General features: G+C 48.9%; 1 protein-coding gene across 1 annotated transcript; it reads left to right on the top strand.

Moving 5' to 3' along the window:
- Positions 1 to 296: 296 nt before the first annotated feature.
- AVPI1 (arginine vasopressin induced 1) lies at positions 297 to 17944 on the top strand. The gene is made up of 3 exons (XM_075352232.1): positions 297 to 434; positions 7676 to 8016; positions 17200 to 17944. Exons 1-3 carry the CDS (start codon positions 423 to 425, stop codon positions 17375 to 17377), a joined length of 531 nt encoding a protein of 176 aa, XP_075208347.1. The 5' UTR covers positions 297 to 422; the 3' UTR covers positions 17378 to 17944.
- The last annotated feature ends 9112 nt before the right edge of the window (positions 17945 to 27056 follow it).

Genomic DNA, 27056 nt, shown 5'->3' with positions numbered 1-27056 from the left:
ACGAAGGATGGGTGTACACTTTATTATTATTGCTGTGCTGATGATGATGGATGTGTATACACTTTATTATTATTACTGGCTGTGCTCTGCAGTCACCGTGCATTGATTGGCACAGCAGCCCTGCCTGCGGTTATCACACTGGGAGAACATTCTCCTCACTCAATCTCCTCAGCGCTGCCTCAAGATGACGTCAACGGCTGGAAGAAGCCACGTCTCCCGCCAATAGCTACGCCACGCCCCTAGGAGTTCTGATTGGCTGAGTTGTATGTTTGCGTCAGCCCTCTGGAGCGGGGTGTGGTTACGTCACTGGCCTGAGTGAGTCGGACGCTGGCGGCGGAGGAGGCAGGACGTTCTGTTCCGGGCTGTGGACCCCTGTTCCGCTTCATGTCTGCACACCGGGCTGCGGCCTCCTGATCCGCCTGATGTCTACCCAGGTAGGTTCTGCTTTATCCTGTGACACTCCATGTCGCACACGTTTAAAGGGATTGTTTACAATTTGCAGTGTTTATCGAACCGTAATCGTTAACTTTAGGCGTTCTCCAGCTAGAACCACAACTCCCAGCATGCATTGTGCCTCCTATATTCCCTGCTGGTGCACTGTTTATATTGGTTGCAAACCGTGCACCCTATGAAACCACTGCAGACAATCGCTGATCTGGGCATTCGTTTGTAGGATTGGCTGCAGCGGTCATGTGGTGTATACCAGTGGGGAGAATTGGGGCTGCAGCGGTCATGTGGTGTATACCAGTGGGGAGAATTGGGGCTGCAGCATTGGAACAGCAGGGAGTTTGCAAAGGGGGGTAGAGCTGATTTACTCATTTTAGCAGCATTGCTAAGTTGGACAATCCCTTTAAGAACAGAAAAAAGTGATTTTTGGCACTGGCATATAGCACCTTTCAGAAAACACATGCATGCCTGGCTGAACTGAGCGGACATGTGATTTGGAGAAATACAGATCGATTGATATGTATGGACCCCTGTAAAGAGTTATTCCTTATCTATAGACTTACTCATTGCTGGGGGTCTGGTGCTGCACACGTTAGGGGTCTTTGGAGCCTGGGAATCTGACTTTCAGTCTCGGCCTCTGCTTCATTCACGTCTGCTGCAGAGTTCATAACTATTCAGATATTTTCAGCAATCCCATAGATACTGAATGTAGCTGAGGTCGAGTGTGCGCCACCACTGCAGGTACCAGTGCACCAAACTGGGGATCCCAATAATGGACCACCAGAGATTACAAAGTTATCCCCTTATCCTATGGAAAGGTAATAACAGTTTAAAGTGATTCTCACCATGTTTTTGCTGCCTAATCTGAGAACCTCATAATGTAGAGACAGGGACCCTGATTCCAGTGATGTTTCACTTACTGAGCTGCTTAGTGTAGTTTTGTTAAATCACTGGGTTTTTTTGTTGTTTTTTTTTAACTGAATTTTTATTACATTTTTCAAAGCATACAGAAAAAAAATAACATGGAAGTGCTCCACTAGCATGTGAGCAATTAGCAGAAGACCATGTATCAGGATACACATTTTATCTATTACTGTAAGAAAGATAAGGACTATAACAAGACAAACATTACGATTAGAGTTGAGCGGATCGGTCATAATCCGGGTCCTCCGGATTGGGTTGCCATTGAAGTCCGGATCCGATCCGGAATCCGGGGCCATGTAAATCAATGGGGAGCCGGATCCGGGACGAGAGGGAGAAAAAAAAAATAATATATATTCCGGATCGTGCATCCCGAATCCTGGGTAGTGGTCGGACTCGGATCGGGCGCTCAAACCGTGCAGATCCGGATTTTGCGGATCCGTGTCCGCTCAACACTAATTACGATACTAGACAAGAAGACAAGGGGAAAGGAGGTAGAGTGCAGGTGAGTATATAGGATTTCCGTACAGACCATACAGATCCACTATTCTTTATTAGCCCAGTAAGTATCCCAAAGGGACCAAATACACTCAAAGTGATCTATCATGTTATTTGACATTGCTGATACTCCATTCTCCTCACTTCTTGGATCAGAGAATGGAAGTCGTTGAGTGAGGGTGGATGAGTTGACCTCCAGCTACGAGCGATTAAACACCTGGCTGCTGCGGTTATGTGTAGCAGTAACAGTTTAACTTTCCTGCCCAACTGAACAGGTAGAATATTTAATAGGTAAAACGTAGGGTCCAGGGATATCTGGAGATGTTAAATCACTGTTTTATCAGCAGTGCATTATCATTAGAGGACTACTTGTTGTGCTTCAGGTAGTCCAGCATATTCATGAGCTCTGTATAACAAACAGACATCAAACAGCTCAGTAAGTCACACATCACTGGGATTGGGGTCTCTGTTTCCACATTATGCTGCTCTCATATAGGGGGCAAATTGCTGGTGACACTCTTTTTAAGGGCCTGTCAGCCAGTTGTAGGGGACACTACAAGTGCAGGTTGACACCCCCCTAGACTCGAGGATTTCACTGATGTGAATGAGAGAGTTTTACATAGGGGTCCATGTAAGTCTATGGGCCTGTGCAGGCAGGAGGTGGAGAAGATGTTATTACTGATGAGAGGGTTATCCAGACCCATGTCACCACCAATCAGAAGTCCATATATATATTTATCATAAATATATATAATATGAGGTATTTTAAATGACCGTTACCCTTAGAGACGTTACATGGACATCACTTTACAGTGGATTCCCCTTTAAGGCTCTTATTTTGCACAGACTGTAATGACAGATACAGCAGGAGCAGAACTGGGTGCAGCCTCTTATCTGTTGCTGACGTCCGCACATCGGTCACTGGGGGACGTTATGTCCCCGTGAGACTCTTCACTGACACAAAGCTGGAAAGTCACCGCTCAGACAGTAGATATCCACCATTATACTAAGCGTTAATTTTATTTAACTGGATTTGCAGGACAAGAGGAGGAGGGGTCATTTTTATTTTGTTTTGCAGCCTATGTTCACATTTGTTTTTGCTGTGGTTTTTTTTTTTTTGCATGTTTTTTGTTTTCATTGGTTTTTATGCAAATTCATGCTAATAACAAGCTGTTTTTACAGTACTAGCAAAACCTGAGATTCCAGAAATCTCATGCACACGGATACACACCTACTTTTTTTTTCCAGACTGAAATGGAAAACTTAAGCATTTTTGAAAGAAGCAGTGTCAATTCTTTCAGAGTTTGTAGCTTTTTTTTTTAGTATGTATTACGCAGTTGCGTCTTTTTTTTTTTTTTTTTTTTTGGGTGAATAAATTTAACTTTATTTCAACATGTACTGTAGACAAATAACACAGCAACAAAACGCAGCTTTTTTTTGTTTGCCAAGAGAATAGGTTTTGCTGTCAATAAAAAGCTGCAAAAATGCACTGTGTAAACATAGCCTTAATGCGGTTTCCAAATTTTAGGCTATGTGCGCACGCTGCATTTTTTACTGCGTTTTTGCGGTGCGTTTTTGTGTGGTTTTGGGCTCAAAACTGCATGACTTTCCTTCCCCAGCAAAGCCTATGACAAAGCCTATTGTTTGGCTGCGTTTTTGTGCAGAAAACAAAATGAACATGTCAATTTTCTCCTGTTTTTCCACCCACCCAATGCATTTGAAAAATGCAGCAAAACGAAGTGATCAAAAACGCGGTAAAACGGAATGCGTTTGTCGTGGGTGCGTTTTTTAGCGGCAAAAAACACGCACAAATGCAGGGTCTAAAAAAAGCAATGTGCGCACATAACCTTAGTGGGGTTGTTACAATTGTAGACAGTGAGATTGGACTCCAGCTTGATGCATTTCATGGCACCGATACAATGTAGCAAACGGTCTGCTGATGATGGGTTCGGCTCACAGATGATTGTCCAGACCGAACACAATTGTAGCAAATCCTCAGATGTAAGAAGTTCAGAGGCCGTGTTCACCCAATTCTGTTAGGAAAATCTTAGGAGAATAATCTGCAGATTAGCCCCACTTAGTCACTATAGGCCTAATCCGCTGGCTTGTCCGTGGCCCAGACAGACCGAATTTTTGTCATTGCTGATGGTTTGCCTCATTTGAATCCAGGCTGCTACATTGTAGCACAAAATCATGAATCATGATAAGGACCCAGATTGGTGCTGCGTGTTCTGTAGACCGGATTCAAGTGTGCGTGGTATTGGGGGGAGGGGGGGGGGTGTCTTTATTTTTCTGATAGCCAAGGAGCCCAATCCGGCATAGTCTGTTGTAGTCATGAGGCCCCCTCCTCCCTTGATGTACATTTTCCTCTGCAGAGTGTACTGATTACATGACTCACAGGGCAGAGCTCAGGCTGGCGCGGCTCCAGGGCAGGATGTGCGATGCCAGCTAATCTCATATAACGCAGGAAGTGTTAGCCGGGATTTTGTGCAGCTTGGCATGTGCTGGTGATGCGGCAGTGGTAACGCGGTTGTGTATCACTGTCATATGTACCCGAGCAGCGGGTGTTATTACGTGGGATGGTTGGCATACTGGTGGTAACCACAGATAAGAGCCTCAGTTCACTTCTTTATTTTTATTTATTACATAAGTGCATGTGATACTTGTGGGTTTTTTCTTTTTTTTTATTTTTACACTATTGGCTCCTCTTATAGGACTTGAATGCGGACAAAATGCAGATACCAAATGTGTAAACTAACAAGCGCTGTGAAAAGTGCTTAAAATCTGGGTTTTCACAAGCGTTCATAAATACAGCAATTGTCCACCCCATTTTTTTATTTTTTCTCTTCAACCCAGATTGGTCTATAAATAAAATAATCTATATTTGCCTACTGATTGGCACTTCTTCCTTGTCAAGCTGCCCGGGTCCCCTGCTGGTCTCGCTTCCTCTTTCAAAGGTGGGTGGGCTTGTGAAGGCAGCCAGCACCAGGGGGAGGTGGTGAATGATCCGTGGCGGAGTACAGATTTTTTTTTTTTCTTCCCCTGAAGGCCACCCTCATTTATTTTGAAACAAATAGAATAATGAAGTAGATAACCCTTTTAGTAAAGGGTTCTAGGCCAGATTCGGACAGATATGGCAGTATGTCGTGTTTATAATCTGGGCACAACATCCAGACCCATTAGTTTTATACATCAAGGTTTGGGACTATGATACAAACCTTAAAATGTGGCTGTTTTGCAGCCACCTGACACTGGTCTTGCGCTGGAAGCACATCTGTAGTTTTTGAGGCAAAGCCATAAGTTGATGCATTTTGGAGAAGTTACAGTCCTCTATACTTCCCGTTACTGTCTCCTGTGGCTAAACAGGATATATATATATATATATATATATATATTATATTATATTATATTATATTATATTATATAATTATGGGAAACTTAAAGGTTATCCACTACTGGTGCCGTATATTGATGGCCTGTTCTTAGGTTACGGCATCAGTGTCTGATCAACTGGGGTCCAACACCCTGCACGCCTGCAGATCAGCTGTTTCCAGTGTCAGCAGTTGGAAATGCTCAATTCCGCCAGGTCTGAAAACAGGCGATGAGTGGGGGTGCTCGGTGTCGGACCCTGACCGATCGAGAATGGATGGCCTATCCTAAGGATAGGCCGTAAATGCAAAAGTTGTGCATAAGCTTCTTTAACTAAGGACAAGGAATAAATTAAAGAAAAAAAAAATCCATAGAAAAGATCAATGTACGGAAGCTTGCAATGACTTAATAAAAAATCGGATAGTGAAAAGGATTCGAGTATCGAGATCTTACTCTTTATTGGGGAACTAAAATGTAAAAAGTCACAACTCCAACCAAGATTGTGACTACAAACAAATTTACACTGCTGTCTTTAATCATTGCATCAATAATATACAGCAGTCCGAAACGCGTTTGCTAGTCACAATGTGGACTGGAGTTGTGATTTTTTTTTTTTTTTTTTTTTTTTTTTTATTTTAAGCAAAATTCCCAGTCAAGTGTATCTGAAGTGTAATGTAAGTGTAGTGTAATTGAAGATCTCGATGATGGAATCCTATTCCCCCCCCCCCCCCCCCAACACCCCCTCAAGGACAAGAGGAAAGGGATAAGGGGGTACGGGAAGAAGGGCAATGCCTCTCTCTGTGCACCATCTTTCTGTTTCAGCAAAACCCATACTTTGTCCGTTCCTGTAACGGCCCTATATATACTAGGACCATCCGATCAGGAAAATACACATTCCTGCTGACGCCGAAATTCTCCTGAAGATGGCGCTCTTGGGTCCAAAATAGAATAGAGATACAAAGATCATTTAAAATATGGCTGCAGTGGTAATCATCCCTCTAGGAATGAGGAAGGCCCGAGACCAGCTGTCCATTCCAAGCACTGATGTCCTCCAATAAAACCATTGATCACTTAGGTATTTTTGACACCGCCTTGATGTCATTTGTCCCCTTCAGGCGCTGCTGTGCCCATTGAGTGGGAGCATCACCATAACCAGGGATTCACATACCAACAGGTCACCGGAGTCCTGTATGGAACAATGACCAACTAGTTAATCCTGTCAATGTTGATAAATACTAGTTGACAGTCTTGTTTTTCATAGCCTTAGCTGTTCTAGTGTCTTTCTTGTTTGGAGTAATCCAAAGTTTAGTGACCAAATTCTGTCTAGTGCTTGATATGAGACATTGTCCATGTTGGCCTCCACCAGTAACCTCCAGCAATGTAGATAGGACTGTATTGGAGGGTTATGCGCTGCAGTACCAGACACTGTGTGGATGAGAGTGGCACTGTGTATAGTAGAGCCCCTCTGAGTGCCATATTTAGTGCGGGGACTTGTGTTTGGACATCACGAACCATGCTTATCCTAAAGCATGGGAGATAAGGAAAGTCTGAGGGGCGCTCCTAGGGTAACACCTGGTGGTCCAGTGGAAGTAGATGAAGTTAGAACCACTAACCTGTAAGGGTTGCGCAACGCTGCTGGTGTGTAACGCCCACCACATGTCCGAAGGATTCCGGGTTCAGCAATCAGCCGGTCATGTGAGATGTGACGCCACGACAGGTCCTGGAATGGCTGGTCCTTTTGTTAGAGAAGGGTCCTTGTTAAGTCAGCTCCGTCCGCTGCCCCCCCAAGAGGGATGGTAGGTTAAAAATAGAAAAAAATTGCAGCGGTATTCTTTTCTGGGCGCTAAAGCTTGGAAGCAGGGAAACCGGGCACGGTTACATTTAATACTTTATTCGGGCTTCAGGAACATCACTTTACATGTTTCGGCAGCATACTCCGCCTTTAGCAGGTCATCAGATCACCTGATAAAGGAGAGTATGCTGCCGAAACATGTTGTGAAGTGATGTTCCTGAAGCCCGAATAAACCATTAAATGTAACCGTGCCCGGCTTCCAAGCTTTGGCGCCTGGAAAAGAATACCGCTGCAATTAGTTTTCTATTCTCCTAAAGCATGGGTCTCGCAGCTATTGTGAAGCTACAATTCCTAGCATGCTCACACTGGAGGTTGTAATGTTAAAACCACGGAATGTATAGACCCCGTTAATGCAGTGCTGGCCCACATAAACCGTGCACCACATTAGTACGGCTATGCAGCAGAGCAATGTACGGTGCTGAGATCATCCGTGGATAGATAAGCTGGAAACGCACCTGGCGGTAGCCAAAAGCAGAACTAGCCAGAACATGGAAGTGAAACTTCTACGTGGGCAGTGACCAGATGATATCTAGAACAGTCTCCCTGCTATTTATTGTTGCACATGTTTATTTTTATTCTTCCTTGCAGTGTTTGCCAGACTATTCTATCATGGGCACGCCAGCTTCTGTGATCAGCACCCCTGCAGCAGCGTGGCCGGCTCCAGAACCACGGAGCAGGAAAAAGGCCTCTGCCAACATTTTCAAAGACATTGACCTCCTGCAGATAAAGACGCTGCTCCGCACCAGCGGGGACGAGTGTGCCGACGAGCGGGCTCAGATCATCTACAACTATGCCGGGGACAGGCGCATTGCAGAAGCTTTGATCAAGCTACAAAGAAAGAAGAGGAACAAGGGCTTCCATTCGTCCCATCCAAAAATGAGCGGGGATGGGATTGGAGGACTGTCCGTGCAGAATTTCAGCAAACTCTGGTAAGGGTTAGTTACTGCCCATTGTAGTCTATGGAAGATTAGGAAATGGCCTAACTGATTTTTGTTTTGTAGTCTTCACTGAAGATTGTGCAAATGCAGCCACATGTCTGGACTAGGGGTTTATTGCACTAGAATGGAGAGGCCTTGTTATGACATGTGGATATCTTGGATGAGATACAGTATTAGGCCGGGATAAGACGGCCATATAACTCAGATGATGAGCAGGGGGAGCAGAGTAGCCTGATGCAAGGCTTTGTGTAAAAAGATTCAGTATACCCTGTATTTTTTATTTTATCCTCTGCTCTGCGATTTTGGATCCAGTGGGCGGTCCTATCAGTGATTGACAGCTTTCTATGTATAATTGTGCATACAGTCAGCGATAGGACCACCCACTGGATTGAAATCTGACAGAGCAGAGGATCAAGGGCTCATTCAGAAGTCCGATGTACATGTGCGGTCTGTGGTTTTCACGGATGGCAGTCGAACCTGTAATGGTCTATGGGGCTTTTCAGACATCCAAGACCTACCATGGTTTGTAGAAAATTTGGGAGACATCCGAATTTTTTCTTTGAGGGTTACCTCAAATCGGCAGTGCATATGTATTGATTTGTGAAAAAAATTCTGACTACAGTCAGATCACATACAAGCATAGACTAATTTTAATGATCAGAAAGGAGAAAGTGGAGAATTTTATTTTATATAGATATAGATATAGATATAGATAATATTATATTTATTTATTTTAAACATTTGAGGAAATATTGACACTCAGACCATATGAATCAAACTGAATTTTTTTTTTTTTCTGTATGGGGGGGAAGACTATGCACAGGTATTCTGAGTCTTTTCTTACAAAGCTCTGTCAATGTGCTGTTTGCAGATTGGGCTGCACTTGGATGATGACTGGTTCCCTTCGCCAAGGCACAAGTGTTGTCATGAGCGGTACTATGGGGCACATTAGGGTCAGTAAACCCCTTCCCATTGGAGGAAACTTTAATTTTTGATTTTTCTTCCTCTTCACCTTTAGTCATAACTTTATTTTCTTTGTCGCTCTTTATTGGGAGACCCAGACAATTGGGTGTATAGCTATGCCTCCGGAGGCCACACAAAGTATTACACTAAAAGTGTAAAGCCCCTCCCCTTCAGCCTATACACCCCCCGTGCTGCCACGGGCTCATCAGTTTTTATGCTTTGTGCGAAGGAGGTCAGACATGCACGCATAGCTCCACAGCTTAGTCAGCAGCAGCTGCTGACTATGTCGGATGGAAGAAAAGAGGGCCCATAACAGGGCCCCCAGCATGCTCCCTTCTCACCCCACTCTTGTCGGCGGTGTTGTTAAGGTTGAGGTATCCATTGCGGGTACGGAGGCTGGAGCCCACATGCTGCTTTCCTTCCCCATCCCTCAATTAGGGCTCTGGGTGAAGTGGGATCCTTTCGGTCTCCAGGCACAGGAGACCGTGCTCCATCCACAGCTCCTGAGGACCATGCTGGATAGGAGCCGAGTATCGTTCAGGGACATGGCCCTGCTACTTTGAGGTACTCTGTGTCCCCGTGGGGACCGCGCACAGCAACACTCCAGCATTGCTGGGTGTGCTAGTGCACCGGGGACAGCAGCGCTGACTGCGTTTGTGCCATTACACACTTCAGCGTCGCTGAGTGTGTTCGTGTAGGGGGACTGCCGCGCTGACCGCCGCTGCCATGGTTATCACTGCGGCGCGGCTGGGACTGTTAGTGCGCCGGGGACTTCCGCGCCGACCGCGCTTATACGGCGGCCGCGCTTATAACTCGAGTCCCCGGCTTTTGCGGCCTAGTCTCGTTTTCTTCCCGCCCCCAGCCCTGCCAATCAGGGGAAGGGCGGGACGCTGTACAGGACGGCAGCACTGAGGGCTGGAGCATGCTTTGCATACTCCACCCCCCTCACTCTGCACAGTGGGGCACCAGTTCCCGCACTTTCTAGGGCACGCCCACGGCTCCCTCCTCTCCTCAGGACGCCGGCAGCCATTCCTCTCAGCTCTGCTAAGCGCTGGAGAGGAGAGACAAGCTCAGGGAGACCCAGGCAGGATTTCTGGTGCCCACACAACCGCTTTGCGCAGGCGGTAAGCAGCACCTGTGGTGCTGGCCCCACTAGTGCAGAAGTGTACTTATAGATTATATGATTATAGACTATACTTTACACTGTATGGTGCACTGTTGATTTTTGTCTATATACCCTCCTGTATTGCTCAGAGGAGACAACAGTATGTCGTCCACAAATAGCAAGGGTGCCAAAGCACAGACTTACTATGCTGCCTGTGCAGCATGTACGGCTATACTGCCGGCAGGTTCCACTGACCCTCATTGTGTGCAATGCTCGGCCCCTGTGGCACTTTCTCAGCCGGAGCCTCTGCTAAGGGTGGCCCAGGGAGAACCACCTGTTAACACTGTCCAGGTGACAGGGACGGAGTTTGCAGTTTTTACTGACAGACTTTCTGAGACTATGGCTAAGATATTAGAAGCCTTGCAGTCCAGGCCGGCATCTCAAGCCAGGGGCACTGTGGAATCATTGCCCCCTGGTCCCCCTCAGTTGGAACAGCAATGTCCTCCCGGGGTGTCTCATGGATCCCAGGATGAGGTCTCTGACACGGACCGCAGCCCCAGACCGATTAAGCGAGCTCGCTATGATATCCCCTCGACATCATCACAATGTTCAGGGTCTCAGCGACAGGACTCTCTGTATGATGAAGCGGAGCTAGCTGATCAGGATTCTGATCCTGAAGCCGCTCTCAACCTTGATACTCCTGATGGGGACGCCATAGTGAATGATCTCATTGCGTCCATCAATGAAATGTTGGATATTTCTCCCTCAGCTCCTCCAGTGGAGGAGTCAGCCTCTCAGCAGGAGAAATTCCATTTCAGGTTTCCCAAGCGTACAGAGAGTATGTTTCTGGACCACTCTGACTTCAGAGAGGCAGTCCAGAAACACCGAGCTTGTCCAGATAAGCGTTTTTCCAAGCGCCTTAAGGATACACGTTACCCTTTCCCCCCTGACGTGGTCAAGGGCTGGACTCAGTGTCCCAAGGTGGATCCTCCAATCTCCAGACTGGCGGCTAGATCCATAGTTGCAGTGGAAGATGGAGCTTCACTCAAGGATGCCACTGACAGACAGATGGAGCTCTGGTTGAAATCCATCTATGAAGCTATCGGCGCGTCTTTTGCTCCAGCATTCGCAGCCGTATGGGCACTCCAAGCTATCTCAGCTGGTCAGGCGCAAATTGACGCACTCACACGTACGTCTGCGCCGCAGGTGGCGTCCATAACCTCTCAAACGTCGGCATTTGCGTCCTACGCTATTAATGCTGTCCTGGACTCTGCGAGCCGTACGGCGGTTGCAGCCGACAATTCGGTGGCAATACGCAGGGCCTTGTGGCTGCGGGAATGGAAGGCAGATTCGGCTTCCAAAAAGTGCTTAACTGGATTGCCATTTTCTGGCGACCGTTTGTTTGGTGAGAGATTGGATGAAATCATCAAACAATCCAAGGGAAAGGAAACATCCTTACCCCAGGCCAAACCAAAAACACCCCAACAGAGGAGGGGGTAGTCGAGGTTTCGGTCCTTTCGGGGTGCGGGCAGGTCCCAATTCTCCTCGTCCAAAAGGCCGCAGAAGGATCAGAGGAACTCCGACGCATGGCGGTCTAAATCACGCCTAAAAAGACCGCCGGAGGTGCCGCTAAGGCGGCTTCCTCATGACTTACGGCCTCCTCACACCGCATCCTCGGTCGGTGGCAGGCTCTCCCGCTTTTGCGACACCTGGCTGCCACAAGTAAAAGACCGTTGGGTGAGAGACATTTTGTCTCACGGTTACAGGATAGAGTTCAGCTCTCGTCCTCCGACTCGATTCTTCAGAACATCTCCGCCTCCCGAGCGAGCCAAGGCTCTTCTGCAGGCGGTGGGCATTCTGAAGGCAGAAGGAGTGGTGGTCCCGGTTCCTCTTCAGCAACAGGGTCACGGTTTCTACTCCAACCTGTTTGTGGTTCCAAAGAAGGACGGGTCCTTCCGTCCTGTTTTGGACCTAAAACTGCTCAACAAACACGTAAGGACCAGGCGGTTCCGGATGGAATCCCTCCGCTCCGTCATCGCCTCAATGTCCCAAGGAGATTTCCTAGCATCGGTCGATATCAAGGATGCTTATCTCCACGTACCAATTGCTCCAGAGCATCAGCGCTTCTTGCGCTTCGCCATAGGAGACGAACACCTTCAGTTCGCGGCACTGCCGTTCGGCCTGGCGACAGCCCCAAGGGTTTTCACCAAGGTCATGGCTACAGTAGTTGCGGTCCTCCACTCTCAGGGTCACTCAGTGATACCTTACTTAGACGATCTGCTGGTCAAGGCACCCTCTCAAGAGGCATGCCAACACAGCATCAACGTTACTCTGGAGATTCTCCAGAGTTTCGGGTGGATCATCAATTTTCCAAAGTCAAATCTGACACCGGTCCAATCGCTGACATATCTTGGCATGGAGTTTCATACTCTTCCAGCGATAGTGAAGCTTCCGCTGGACAAACAGCGTTCACTACACAGGGGTGCAATCTCTCCTTCAAGGTCGGTCACACCCCTTGAGGCGCCTCATGCACTTCCTGGGGAAGATGGTGGCAGCAATGGAAGCAGTCCCTTTCGCGCAGTTTCACCTGCGTCCACTTCAATGGGACATCCTACGCAAGTGGGACAGAATGCCGACGTCCCTAGACAGGAACGTCTCCCTCTCTCAGGCAACCAAAGCTTCCCTTCGGTGGTGGCTTCTTCCCACCTCATTATCGAAGGGGAAATCCTTCCTACCCCCATCCTGGGCGGTGGTCACGACGGACGCGAGTCTGTCAGGGTGGGGAGCAGTTTTTCTCCACCACAGGGCTCAGGGTACGTGGACTCAGCAAGAGTCCTCACTTCAGATCAATGTTCTGGAGATCAGGGCAGTGTATCTTGCCCTAAAAGCGTTCCAGCAGTGGCTGGAAGGCAAGCAGATCCGAATTCAGTCGGACAACTCCACAGCGGTGGCTTACATCAACCACCAAGGTGGGACACGCAGTCGGCAAGCCTTCCAGGAAGTCCGGCGGATTCTGCTGTGGGTGGAAGCCACAGCATCCACCATATCCGCAGTTCACATCCCGGGCGTAGAAAACTGGGAAGCAGACTTTCTCAGTCGCCAGGGCATGGACGCAGGGGAATGGTCCCTTCACCCGGACGTGTTTCAGGAGATCTGTTGCCGCTGGGGGATGCCGGACGTCGACCTAATGGCGTCACGGCACAACAACAAGGTCCCAACATTCATGGCTCGATCTCAAGATCACAGAGCTCTGGCGGCAGACGCCTTAGTTCAGGATTGGTCGCAGTTTCGGCTTCCTTATGTGTTTCCTCCTCTGGCACTGTTGCCCAGAGTGTTACGCAAGATCAGGGCCGACTGCCGCCGCGTCATCCTCGTCGCTCCAGACTGGCCGAGGAGGTCGTGGTACCCGGATCTGTGGCATCTCACGGTCGGCGAACCGTGGGCACTGCCAGACCGACCAGAGTTGCTGTCTCAAGGGCCGTTTTTCCATCTGAATTCTGCGGCCCTCAACCTGACTGTGTGGCCATTGAGTCCTGGATCCTAGCGTCTTCAGGATTATCTCAAGAGGTCATTGCCACTATGAGACAGGCTAGGAAACCAACGTCCGCCAAGATCTACCACAGGACGTGGAAAATATTCCTGTCGTGGTGCTCTGCTCAGGGATTTTCTCCCTGGCCATTTGCCTTGCCCACTTTTCATCTCAATCAGGACATCTCCTTACCCTCGTTTTGTCCTCATCCAGTTCACCAATGTGAAAAGGATTTGCACTTGTTAGATCTGGTGAGAGCACTCAGACTCTACATTTCTCATACGGCACCCCTGCGCCGCTCGGATGCACTCTTTGTCCTTGTCGCTGGCCAGCGTAAAGGGACACAAGCTTCCAAGTCAACCCTGGCTCGGTGGATCAAGGAACCAATTCTCGAAGCTTACCGTTCCTCGGGGCTTCCGGTTCCCTCAGGACTGAAGGCCCATTCTACCAGGGCCGTGGGAGCGTCCTGGGCCTTGCGACACCAGGCTACGGCTCAGTAGGTGTGTCAGGCAGCTACCTGGTCGAGCCTGCACACTTTCACGAAACACTATCAGGTGCATACCTATGCTTCGGCAGATGCCAGCCTAGGTAGGCGAGTCCTTCAGGCGGCAGTTGCCCACCTGTAGGACGGAGCCGTTACGACTCTATTATGAGGTATTATTTACCCACCCAGGGACTGCTTTTGGACGTCCCAATTGTCTGGGTCTCCCAATAAGGAGCGACAAAGAAGAAGGGAATTTTGTTTACTTACCGTAAATTCCTTTTCTTCTAGCTCCAATTGGGAGACCCAGCACCCGCCCCTGTTTTTGTATACACATGTTGTTCATGTTAAATGGTTTCAGTTCTCCGATATTCCTTCGGATTGAATTTACTTTAAACCAGTTTATAATTTTTTCCTCCTTCGGGCTTTTGCACCAAAACTGATGAGCCCGTGGCAGCACGGGGGGTGTATAGGCTGAAGGGGAGGGGCTATACACTTTTAGTGTAATACTTTGTGTGGCCTCCGGAGGCATAGCCTATACACCCAATTGTCTGGGTCTCCCAATTGGAGCTAGAAGAAAAGGAATTTACGGTAAGTAAACAAAATTCCCTTCTTTCCAGCCACATGGTGGCTTGTTTTATGCCAGTTGACTTATAAAAAAAAATTGCAAGATTAACTTTAAAGATAACCTGTCAGCGCAGAGCAGACTGGTCGCATGGGCGTCTCCGTTCTCCGGGGCTTGCGCAGGACCTCACTATGGGCTAGTGTAGATTACGTAGAACGCGTTATCCACACTAGCTTCAGATGGAGGACAAAGATGGCCGAAAGAGGAGGCGTGGACCCGGAAAACGGAGACTCCCATTCAACCAGTCTGCACCGCACCAACCGTTGGGTAAGTATTATAAACATCCGGTGACAGGTTCCCTTTAGGGGAAAAAATATATACATTTTTGTTTTGCTATTTTCTGAGTTTTGAGACTTGTAACTCCTGCGACTACCAGTTCTCTAGAAGGATCTCTTTACCGCTGGGATCCACACTGATCACAAAAAATGGGGGTCCCAGGTTTCCAGTTTAGTGGGGTCACCTAGGAGATTGTCTCTCTCAATGAATGGATCGGTAGCACGTGTGACCATCAATACTTGCAAAAGGGGTCCCCAGTGGGGTAGGGCCCCTGTGCTCATGCATTTCATACTACGGATTCATAAGTGTTTGTGGGCTGACCCCTGACAGGATTTATCTAAGACCCGCAACACAAATCCGTTTAATTTGCACGTACCGGAGACACGTACACACGGAGACCCATGTTATTCATTGGTAGATGGCACACACACGTAAAATCACACGGAACGTGTGACCGTATCGTAAGTACGTGTGTACGCTTTTCTACACGGACGACATGTCCGTTTTTGGCCGGCAGCACGCAGGCACAGACCCGCTTTAGTCTATGGGTCCGTGCCTGCATGTACCGCACACGGAGTATGTCCGTGTTCAGCACGTTTCATGTGTGTGCGTTTTTACACTAGCGATCTTTTCTTTTGTGTTTTTTTTTAAATTAAATTCAGTATACTTGCCTTTTTTTCTGCTGTTCTCAGTCATACTTACATTGGTGCTCGTTTTTTTTCTTCCCGCGGCTCATACTTACCAATCCCCGATCACCAGCGCGGCGAGGAACAGCTGTGCAGAAAATACGCGGCAACAATTACTTTGATTAATGAGCGGCAGGCATATTCAATCTCGTATTCCCTGCTTTCCCCACCCACAGGCGCCTGTGATTGGTTGCAGTCAGACACGACCCCCACGCTGAGTGACAGCTGTCTCACTGCACCCAATCACAGCAGCCGGTGGGCATGTCTATACTGTGCAGTAAAATAAATAATTAAAAAAAACGGCGTGCGGTCCCCCCCAATTTTAATACCAGCCAGATAAAGCCATACGGCTGAAGGCTGGTATTCTCAGGATGGGGAGCCCCACGTTATGGGGAGCCCCCCAGCCTAACAATATCAGTCAGCAGCCGCCCAGAATTGCCGCATACATTATATGCGACAGTTCTGGGACTGTACCCGGCTCTTCCTGATGTGCCCTGGTGCGTTGGCAATCGGGGTAATAAGGAGTTAATGGCAGCAACCCATAGCTGCCAATAAGTCCTAGATTAATCATGTCAGGCGTCTCCCCGAGATACCTTCCATGATTAATCTGTAAATTACAGTAAATAAACACACCCGAACAATCCTTTATTAGAAAAAAAAAACACTAAGAAATTGCCTTGTTCACCAATTTAAACCCGAAAAAGCCCTCCATATCCGGCGTACTCCAGGATGGTCCAGCGTCGCTTCCAGCTCTGCTGCATAAAGGTGACCGGAGCTGCAGAAGACACAACCGCTCCTGTCAGCTCCACACAGCTAATGAAGGGAATAGCGCGATCAGCTGTGTTCATCGTTTGCCGCGAGTAACCTCAGTGACAGCTCAGCTGATCGCGCTACTCACCTCAGTTGCTGCGTGGAGCTGACAGGAGCGGCGGTGTATTCAATCACAGGCATCTGTGGGTGGGGAAAGCAGGGAATAAGAGATTGATTAATGAGCGGCCGGCATCTTCAAAGTAATTGTTGCCGCGTATTCTCTGCACAGCTGTTCCTCGCCGCGCTGGTGATCGGGGAGCGGTAAGTATGAGAGAGGGCTGCTCTCTTCAGTCACTTGGGGGATTAGCGGTCACTGGTGAATCCTTCACAGGTGACCGCTAATCAGTATGCGGCACACAGACAGAGCCGCGGCATGACAGTGAAGTTCACCCGAGTTAATTCTCATCGCGCAACTCTGTCTGCTGTCAGCCGACATGTATCAACGACATTGTGCAACACACAAATGGACATTCCACACGGACATTCCACGTACACATACACGGGCATTTTACACGTACACACGGCTCGCATACGCCATCACACGGATGCCATACGTACCGGAGAAACGCCCAAAAAAAACTGAACACGGACCCGAAAAACGTTTTTTGCGGAAGTGTGTTTTAGGCCTAACAGTGTGACCTCATCAGTGTCTGATTTTTTTTTTTTTTTATTAATTTATTTATTTTTTCTTTCTGACAGTATTAAGGAAGACGTGGCTTCTAGCGAGGAGGATTCTGCCCAGCCTTGCGATGATGCACAAGATCGACTGGCGTTCTGCACGACCAAGAAATCATCCGGCATCCAGAGAACCAAGAATAAACTAGGACGGCACCAGGAAAGGTCAATCTCCAGCTACTTGCACCAAATAAAACGATGAATGGTGCAAAGTCCAGGACAATATATCCGCTGCTCATTCACAATCCAGAAAACTGCTATGTAAGAAAAAGAAGCCGACTTACCCCGGATGGCTGCCTCTTGTGAATTTGTGCACTACTGATACTATATCCTCATGTGACACTCGGAAACCTGCATGTGTATAGTAACTTTATAGTCTGGAGATAGGTAGTCATCTTGGCCATTACATAAGCCATTTATTACATGCATCTGTAGAAGAGAAACACTAGAGGTCACATAAGCTTCATAGTCAGACTGGCTACTGAAGCTTACAATATTTTATCCACCATGATATAAGGATATTGCTATGGGGATATGAGCTCCCTTTTTAGATTAACTGACTTTAGACATCACCATTCAGGAGATATCGTCTGATGAGGAAGGGAAGTATACAGCCGGCCCGACTGAACAATCCGAGGTCCATGCGAGACGGAACACACACTGTATAATGTCAAACTAAGTCTTATTGCCGCATGCAAATATTAGGAAAATCCCATCTTCTGTCGGTCAATAAAAGCAGTTGTGTTACTTGTCACTGCAGAAAACTTTATTACATGTATAATCCTTGACATCTTTCGCTGGCACCTGCGCTCTGGGGTAGTAATGGTTGCACCATGCAAATATATTGTCCATAGCCCATACCATATACCGTGTTTCCCCGAAAATAAGACCTAGCAGGAGTTTTCAGGGAGGCTTAAATATAAGACATCCCCTGAAAATAAGACCTAGCTGCAGTCTGTAATGAAGTGTCCATGCAGCGGTAAAAAAGTTAGACACTAAGGACACTTCATTATAGACAGCGGAGACCCCCTAAAGAAAGGAGAGAAGACTCCTCTTCCCCCCCCCCCCCCCCCCCCCCCACCCCCCTTCCCGATGATACCAGACGCCGCAGCAGAGCACACACACACTCCACATCCAGTGATATTGCTTGCTTCTCGGCGGCGATACTGTGCAGTGACCTTCCAGGACCTGCCGGAGGATCACATGGCTGGAAGAATGTGGTATCTCCAGATGTTGAGTGTGCGATTGTACCGGCATGTGAGATATCGTGAATGTATGTGATCGGATGTGTGTGACTGTTCTGATGTGAGTGTCGGCCAGATGCAGGGGGCGTTTGTTCGTTTGATACGAGTCGGCCAGATGCAGGGGAGTTGTGTAGCACACCTGCTGGGAGATCTGGGAGCCATACAGATGCCTGGTCCTGGTAAGTATGACTATCCTGGGAAGGAGGGGGGGGTGTTAACTTACCCCCAACCATGTCTCTTCAAGAATAAGACACCCCCTGAAAATAAGACCTAGTGCTTTTTTTCAAGGCAAAAAAAACCAGACTTATTTTTGGGGAAACAGGGTATCTCTTGCATTTATCATTCTTTTTAACTCATAGTGGTGGTCACGAAGGACTTAAATAACGGCAAATTCATCAAGCAGTTTTTGGTATAAGGCTACATGCGCACGCTGCGTTTTTTGCTGCAGTTTTGTCAGAACTTTCTGACATTTGACTTCCCAGCAAAGTCTGAGAAGTCAGATTTGCTATGCACATGTTGCAGTTTTTGTCAGCGTTTTGTCAAAAGTTTGACAACAAAAACGCAGGAAGAAAGAACATGCTGCATTTTTTTTTTTTAACATTTGTCACAAAAACGCACCTACAATTACAAACATTTCTTTATCGTTCCTATGGGAGACCCAGACAATGGGTGTTTAGCTTCTGCCTCCGGAGGCCACACAAAGTACTACACTCAAAAGTGTAGCTCCTCCCTCTGAGCTTATACACCCCCTGGAGAACCAGATCTAGCCAGTGTATCGCTTTGTGTTCAGGAGGCATACATCCACACATGCATTCTCATCTGATTTTTGATTTTTGGAAAGAGTTTGAAGAAAAGCGGGTCCAAGTCTGGACTCCCGGCATGTCCCTTCTCACCCCACTGTGGCGGCGGTGCTGTTAAGGTTGATTCCAAGGCTGGAGCCTTACATGCCGTGCTCCTTCACCATCCCTCTGGGCTCTGGCTTGAAGTGGGAGCCAGCACGGTTCTCCATGCTTGGCAGGAGACCGGTCTCCATCCGCAGCCCTTCAGGATCCTGCTGGACCGGAGCACTCATCCCTAGGGACTTGGAACCCTGCGTCTCAGCAAGCTAAGTACCTGAGGCGTTTATATATTGGGGGTCCCTGTACTTCATTGTTGTGGGAGAGTGTGCTGATTGTGTTTTATGATATTTCCGGCGGGTTCTCTGGCTGTTGCCTGAGAACCGCGCCGCTGGTGCCTGTGCGCCGGCCGCACCGCTCAAATTTAGGCCCCGGCTTCGCCGGAGGCCTAGTTTCGGTTTCTCTGCCCTCGCATGTCACTCATGCAGAGGGATAGGCTTGGCTCCGCCCGGCGGCCGTTCTGCACAGGGGAGGGTCACTCCTCACTGCAGTGTATGTCCCCTCCCCTGTAGGTCTCTATGGCCCTCCAGATCCCGCTCTCAAGCAAGTCCCGCCCCCTCTCTTCGCTCCGGCGGCCATTTTCTCAGCGTTCCCCCTGCGATCAGTCATTGCAGCGCTGGTCTGCAGCATCCCTGCCGAGGTGCTGTACTTGGGGGTCCGGGCTTCGGGATCTGGAGGGCACACAACACCGCTCCAGCGGTGTGGTAAGCCACAACCTCTGGTTGTGGACCTCTGTATATACTCTCTGGGGGTCATTCTCTGGCAGAGCCCCCACTCCAGCAGCATGTCTCACACGAGGAGCAAGGCTCCAAAGCTGTATTCAGTATGCGCTGCATGTAAGCTCCTACTGCCTGAACCGAGCACCTATCCACATTGTGATGCCTGCTCTAACCTGACGGTGCCTCAGCATGGAGTCTCACTCCCAGTGGTCTCTCAGGCTGCTCCTGCTCCTGTGGCTGAACCCCCGGCTTGGGTAGAATCCTTTTCTAGGTCTATCTCCCAGTCTTTTGCCGACTCCATGGGACTTCTGTCCAGGACTTTGCTGAATATGCATCAGCCCCCTTCACAGGGTGCCTCTGCTACTAGAGGTCTCTCAGGACCGGAGCTCACAGAGGATTCATCATCTGGTCCCAGACCCCGTCCTTCTAAGAAGAGACACAGGGTTCCCTCTCCTTCCTCGTCACGCGGCTCTGATTCAGGAGCTGACTCGCAGGATGAGGAGGATGCCTTTACTGGGGGCTCGGAGGCTACCTCCATGTACCCCATTGATCTGTCCGAAAGTGACTCAGTTGTTAGTGATTTGATTGCGTCCATTAATTCTGTACTGGATCTCAATCCGCCAGTATCAGAGGAACAACCCTCTCTGGCATAAAAGCACCAGTTTACCTCGCCTAAAAGGGCAAAGAGTGTGTTCTTTAACCACTCCAGTTTTCAGGCCGCTGTGACCAAGCCCAGGGCCTGTACTGACAAACGCTTCCCAAAGCGTGGTTCTGATGACCGTTTTCCCTTCCCACCTGAGATGGTCAAGGAGTGGGCTCATATCCCAAAGGTAGACCCCCCGGTGTCTAGACTCTCAGCCCGGACCGTTGTATCGGTGGCTGATGGCACCTCTCTTAAGGATTCCACTGACCGCCAGATTGACCTTCTGGCCAAATCTGTATCTGAAGCGGCAGGGGCCTCGTTCTCCCCGACTTTTGCAGCAGTGTGGGCTCTCAAAGCCATCTCTGCTTCTCTAGAGGGGATGCATTCCCTCGCCAGGGAATCTATGCCCGAAATGGTTACCTTAACTTCCCAAGCTTCAGCTTTTTCAGCCTATGCCATGTCTGCCATGCTGGAGGCTTCTCACCGCACTGCGGTGGCTTCGGCTAATTCCCTCGCTATCCGCAGGATCTTGTGGCTTCGAGAGTGGAAGGCAGATGCCTCTTCAAAGAAGTACCTTGCTGGACTCCCTTTTGCTGGGTCCCGGCTGTTCGGTGAACAGCTGGATGAAATTATTAAGGAAGCTACTGGCGGGAAGAGTACTTCCATGCCACAAACTAAAACCAGGAAACCTGTCCAGGGCAGGAATGAGTCGAGGTTTCGTTCCTTTCGTTCCTCCAACTAGTCGTCCTCTAAGCCCTCGGCCTCGTCCACTAACTCAGCCAAGGACCAGAAATCCAACTGGAGTCCAAAAAAGCGTCCACAAAAGACTGCAGGAGGTGCTGCCGCCAAGGCAGCGTCCTCGTGACTATCTGCCCGCTCCAGCAACATCCTTAGTCGGTGGCAGGCTCTCCCACTTTGGCGACGTGTGGTTTCAACACGTCTCCGATCAGTGGGTGCGGGATATCATCTCCCACGGCTACAGGATAGAATTCTCTTCCAGCCCACCAAAAAGATTTTTTCTGTCAACTCCCCCCTGCTCCAAGGCCGCCGCCTTCTCTCAGGCCGTGGCATCCTTGCAGGCCAACGGAGTAATTGTACCGGTTCCCGCCCGGGAACGGTTCAGAGGTTTCTACTCAAATCTCTTCCTAGTCCCCAAAAAGAACGGTTCCTTCCGGCCCATCCTGGATCTCAAGCTTCTCAACAAGCGTGTTCAGGTGCGGCATTTTCGCATGGAGTCTCTGCGATCACTCATTGCCTCAATGACCCAAGGGGATTTCCTGGCATCCATCGACATCAGAGATGCCTATCTGCATGTGCCAATTGCAGTTTCACACCAGCGTTGGCTACGTTTTGCAATCGGAGAGGAACATTTCCAATTCGTGGCTCTCCCCTTCGGGTTAGCCACGGCCCCTCGGGTATTCACCAAGGTCATGGCAGCAGTGATTGCGGTTCTGCACCTCCAGGGGTTGGCAGTGATTCCTTACCTGGACGACCTTCTAGTCAAGGCTTCATCCAGCGCGGACTGTCAGAGGAGTGTCTTGCTCACTCTCGCCACTCTAGCCCAATTCGGGTGGCTTGTCAATCTTCCCAAATCCACTCTGACTCCGACCCAGATGCTCACGTACCTAGGGATGCAGTTCGAGACTCTGCCGGCACTTGTGAAGTTGCCCTTAGTCAAACAGCAGTCCCTCCAACTGGCGGTGCGCTTTCTGCTGAGGCCTCGCCGTTATTCCCTCAGGCGCCTGATGCAGGTGCTGGGTCTGATGGTGGCGTCAATGGAGGCTGTTCCCTTTGTCCAGTTCCATCTGCGTCCCCTGCAGCTGGACATTCTCCACTGTTGGGACAAGCGGCCTTCCTTCTTGCACAGGTTAGTGGCTCTGTCGCCACAGACCAGGAGCTCTCTTCAGTGGTGGCTTCGGCCCCTCTCTCTGTCTCGGGCGCTCCTTTCTGGCCCCGTCCTGGGTGATCCTCACCACGGATGCCAGTCTATCCGGCTGGGGAGCGGTATGTCTCCACCACCGAGCGCAGGGCACTTGGACTCCGTCCGAGTCAGCCCTTTCGATCAATGTGCTGGAAACCAGAGCCGTGCTTCTGGCTCTCCTAGCTTTTCACCACCTTTTGGCGGACAGGCACATTCGAGTCGAGTCAGACAACGCGACAGCGGTTGCCTACATCAATCGCCAAGGCGGGACACGCAGCCGCCTGGCAATGTTGGAGGTACAACGCATCCTTCAATGGGCGGAGGACTCAAAGTCCACCATATCCGTAGTCCACATTCCAGGCGTGGAAAATTGGGAAGCAGATTATCTCAGCCGTCAAACCGTGGACAGTGGCGAGTGGTCCCTGCACCCGGCAGTTTTTCAGCAATCTGCCGCAAATGGGGCACTCTGGACGTGGACCTAATGGCATCCCGTCACAACAACAAACTTCCCGTTTACGTGGCTCGCTCCTACGATCCTCAGGCATTCGCCGCGGACGCTCTGGTTCAAGACTGGTCCCAGTTTCGTCTGTCCTACATGTTTCCCCCTCTAGCTCTCTTGCCCAGAGTCCTGCGCAAGATCAGAATGGAGGGCCGTCGAGTCATCCTCATTGCTCCGGACTGGCCCAGGCGAGCTTGGTACCCAGACCTGCTCCATCTGTCCGTAGAGGTGCCGTGGCATCTTCCGGACCGTCCAGACCTTCTCTCACAAGGTCCGTTTTTCCGCCAGAATTCTGCGGCTCTCAGATTGACGGCGTGGCTCTTGAGTCCTGGATCTTGACGACTTCTGGTATCCCTCCTGAAGTCATTTCCACTATGACTCGGGCCCGTAAGTCTTCCTCCGCCAAGATCTATCACAGGACCTGGAAAATGTTCCTGTCCTGGTGTCGCTCTTCCGGCCATGCTCCTTGGCCTTTTTCCTTGCCGACCCTTCTGTCCTTTCTACAGTCCGGTCTGCAGCTGGGATTGTCCCTCAACTCTCTCAAGGGACAAGTCTCAGCTCTATCAGTGCTGTTCCAGCGGCGTATCGCCCGGCTGGCTCAGGTCCGCACCTTCATGCAGGGCGCGTCTCACATCATTCCACCTTACCGGTGGCCCTTGGACCCCTGGGACCTCAATTTGGTTCTCACGGTTTTGCAGAAACCCCCCTTTGAGCCTCTTAGGGAGGTTTCTTTGTTTCGTCTTTCACAGAAAGTGGTCTTTCTAGTGGCCATAACTTCCCTCAGGAGAGTCTCTGATTTGGCTGCGCTCTCTTCGGAGTCACCTTTTTTGGTTTTTCATCAAGATAAGGTGGTTCTCTGTCCGACTCCGGACTTTCTTCCTAAGGTGGTCTCTCCCTTCCACCTTAACCAGGATATTTCCCTGCCTTCCTTCTGTCCGGCTCCTGTTCATCGCTTTGAAAAAGCGTTGCATACTCTGGATCTGGTGCGTACTCTCCGGATCTATGTGTCTCGCACCGCTGCTCTTAGGCGGTGCACCTCTCTTTTTGTGCTAACCACAGGTCGGCGTAAGGGTCTCTCTGCTTCTAAACCGACCTTAGCCCGTTGGATTAGGTCGACCATTTCGGATGCCTACCAGTGTTCTCAGGTGCCTCCCCCGCCGGGGATCAAGGCACATTCGACCAGAGCTGTCGGTGCCTCTTGGGCTTTCAGGCACCAGGCTACGGCTCAGCAGGTCTGTCAGGCTGCCACTTGGACTAGCCTGCATACCTTTTCAAAGCACTACCAAGTGCATGCTCATGCTTCGGCAGATGCGAGCTTGGGCAGACGCATCCTTCAGGCGGCTGTCGCCCATTTGTGAAGTTAGGCTCCGCCTACTTCTTAGTTTTTCTGTTTCTTCCCACCCATGGACTGCTTTGAGACGTCCCAATGTCTGGGTCTCCCAAAGGAACGATAAAGAAAAAGAGAATTTTGTTTACTTACCGTAAATTCTTTTTCTTATAGTTCCGTATTGGGAGACCCAGCTCCCTCCCTGTTGGCAATTTCTTGTTCCGCGTGTTTTCACCGGCTGTTGTCGTGGACAGAGTCTCCGGTTGTTCCGGTTCTTGCTCTGTTTTACTTATGGGTGGCTATTCTCCTTCAGCTTTTGCACTAAACTGGCTAGATCTGGTTCTCCAGGGGGTGTATAAGCTCAGAGGGAGGAGTTACACTTTTTAGGTAGTACTTTGTGTGTCCTCCGGAGGCAGAAGCTAAACACCCATGGTCTGGGTCTCCCAATACGGAACTATAAGAAAAAGAATTTACGGTAAGTAACAAAATTCTTTTTTTTTTTTTTGTGCCATTTCCAGGCTCTCTCTGACAAGGTGCAGTTTTGGCTGCAGTTTGTGAACACAAAAAGATGCAGTGTGCGCATGTAGCCTAAAACTGCAGCGACTTATTGCTCGTTCCTGCTAGTATTGCCAACTTTTGAAAAGTGGGCAGAGCGCAGCTGGGAGAAGGTATAGCCAAGTGTGCCCCACTAATTATTTGCACCACAAGTATCCTAAATTACAACAGAAATGTAAGCCAATCCCTGGCTGGCAGAAATTCCTTACAATATCTTACAACAGCTGTAAGATGCACCAAAGTCTGATGAATTTGGCACATATTACTGCAAATGCACCATTCATAAAGACTGATTTACTGTTTTGATTAATCGCGACCCAAGTGTTTGTAATGTGAAAATGTACTTCAAAGGGGCAGCCACTAGGTGCTCAGTGCCTGTTAGGCTACTTTCACACTTGCGTTGGACTGCTTCCGTAGCATTGCGTTGTGTGACGGATGCGTTGCATATAGTGGAACAACAAATGCTACGGATCGTACAAAACAACGGAAAGCTTTTTCTTTTTCTTTCTTCACAGTTTTACCGGCAGCAGACTATTGTGAACGATCAGCTGAGTGCTGTCACTTGCCGGCAGCTGAGCATGCCGGCGGGTGGGCGCTTAGCTGGATGTTCGGCCACCAGAGACAAAGTTTGAGATTTCCAAAAAAACGTTACATGCTGCGTTTCTTCCGCCCGATGCAGCGTCAAAATAACGACGCTGCGTCGTGCAGCGGATGCAACGCAGACACTTGCGTTACAGTGCGTTGTCCATACAAGTCTATGGAGAATAGCGCAGTGCGTTAACGGACTGCGCTATTCTCCATAGTGACGGACTCCGCTGAACGCAAGTGTAATCCTTCTCTGGAAACAGAGACACAAACATTACAGAAGGTAGGGGAAGGGTTTTGATTCTGCCTTTACACTCCTGTGCATGAAACTGCAAACTGGCATAAGATAGAGCTGTGCAGGCAAGATAATAGAAGTAATGCATGTCGGGAAGAGAGCTCCAACACACAATGTACTGGCAGAATGCCAACAATTAAAAAAATAAAAAAAATAAAAAACCTGGCATGTTAGAGCATAAAAATTGGTACAGCTCTAACAAAAAGGCCATAGTTTCCAAGAGGTTTTTGTGAAGAAGAAAAAAAACAGGTACTTTAATGGGAGTCTTAACATAAAATGACTTCAAAACCAGTACAGGCGTTCAGCGCACCCTTGGTGCTGTCTAACAGTTCCCTGCACCTTTTGTACTTGGTTTTCATCAATTTCCACTGCCTTCTGACATCTCTGGGTTTAAAGGCAATAATGAGGGATGAATATAGATGGGAGGATATAGTGTACTGTTTGGCCATGCCAAGGGTGCATCAAGTGTCTGTGCTTGGTTTGCACAGTCATCTTGTGCTGACAGACTGCCTTTTAATGCTATATACATGTATGCAACTTTTTGCTGTTGTACACTTCGGAAAATATCAATGCAACTTTTGATAGTGATTTAAAGGGACTTGGCGTGAACAGTCATCCTGTGCTGACAAAGTACAGGCACTCGTGCATCATAGTAGCTAATTATTATTTTTTTTAAATACCCTTCCCACCTGCTGGTTTTGTATCCATCTCCTCCCTTCTCTAGCCCTATGAAACCAGAGCTGTCAATAACAGTAGAGGGGAGGGTGGAAATTAAGGGAAAACAAGGAGGTGGGAAGCTGTATTTAAATGATTCGCCCCACCATGATACACGAAAGCCTGGACTTGGTGTGAACAGTGATCCTGTGCCAATAGTCCCTTTTAAGAAGGAAAAAAAAAAAGAAGGAAAAAAAAAAGGAATACAACCATCACTTTTTGTTAAAGAGGTTCGTCAATTTTTTGGGTTGCCAGAACCTCGGCCTATGATGACAAGGATTGATCTGTCCACGTGACTATTCCAGATTCTGCAGCTCAAAGCCATTGAGCTCATCTAACCATGGAGCAGTCAGTATGCTGGGGTGCCACGTTAGACCATGCTGGGGGTTGTAGTTTCACATCAAGTGGTATGACACAGGCTGCAACAACTGCCCCTGTAAAAAAAAAAAAAAAAAAGGGAAGGGAGTAAAACCTCCAACGCTA

The sequence above is a fragment of the Anomaloglossus baeobatrachus genome, chromosome 5 (genome assembly GCF_048569485.1).
Source record: "Anomaloglossus baeobatrachus isolate aAnoBae1 chromosome 5, aAnoBae1.hap1, whole genome shotgun sequence".
In the NCBI taxonomy this organism is placed as follows: Eukaryota; Metazoa; Chordata; class Amphibia; order Anura; family Aromobatidae; genus Anomaloglossus; species Anomaloglossus baeobatrachus.
Note: the sequence above shows the minus strand (reverse complement) of the source record. Positions and strands in the feature narration are given on the sequence as shown.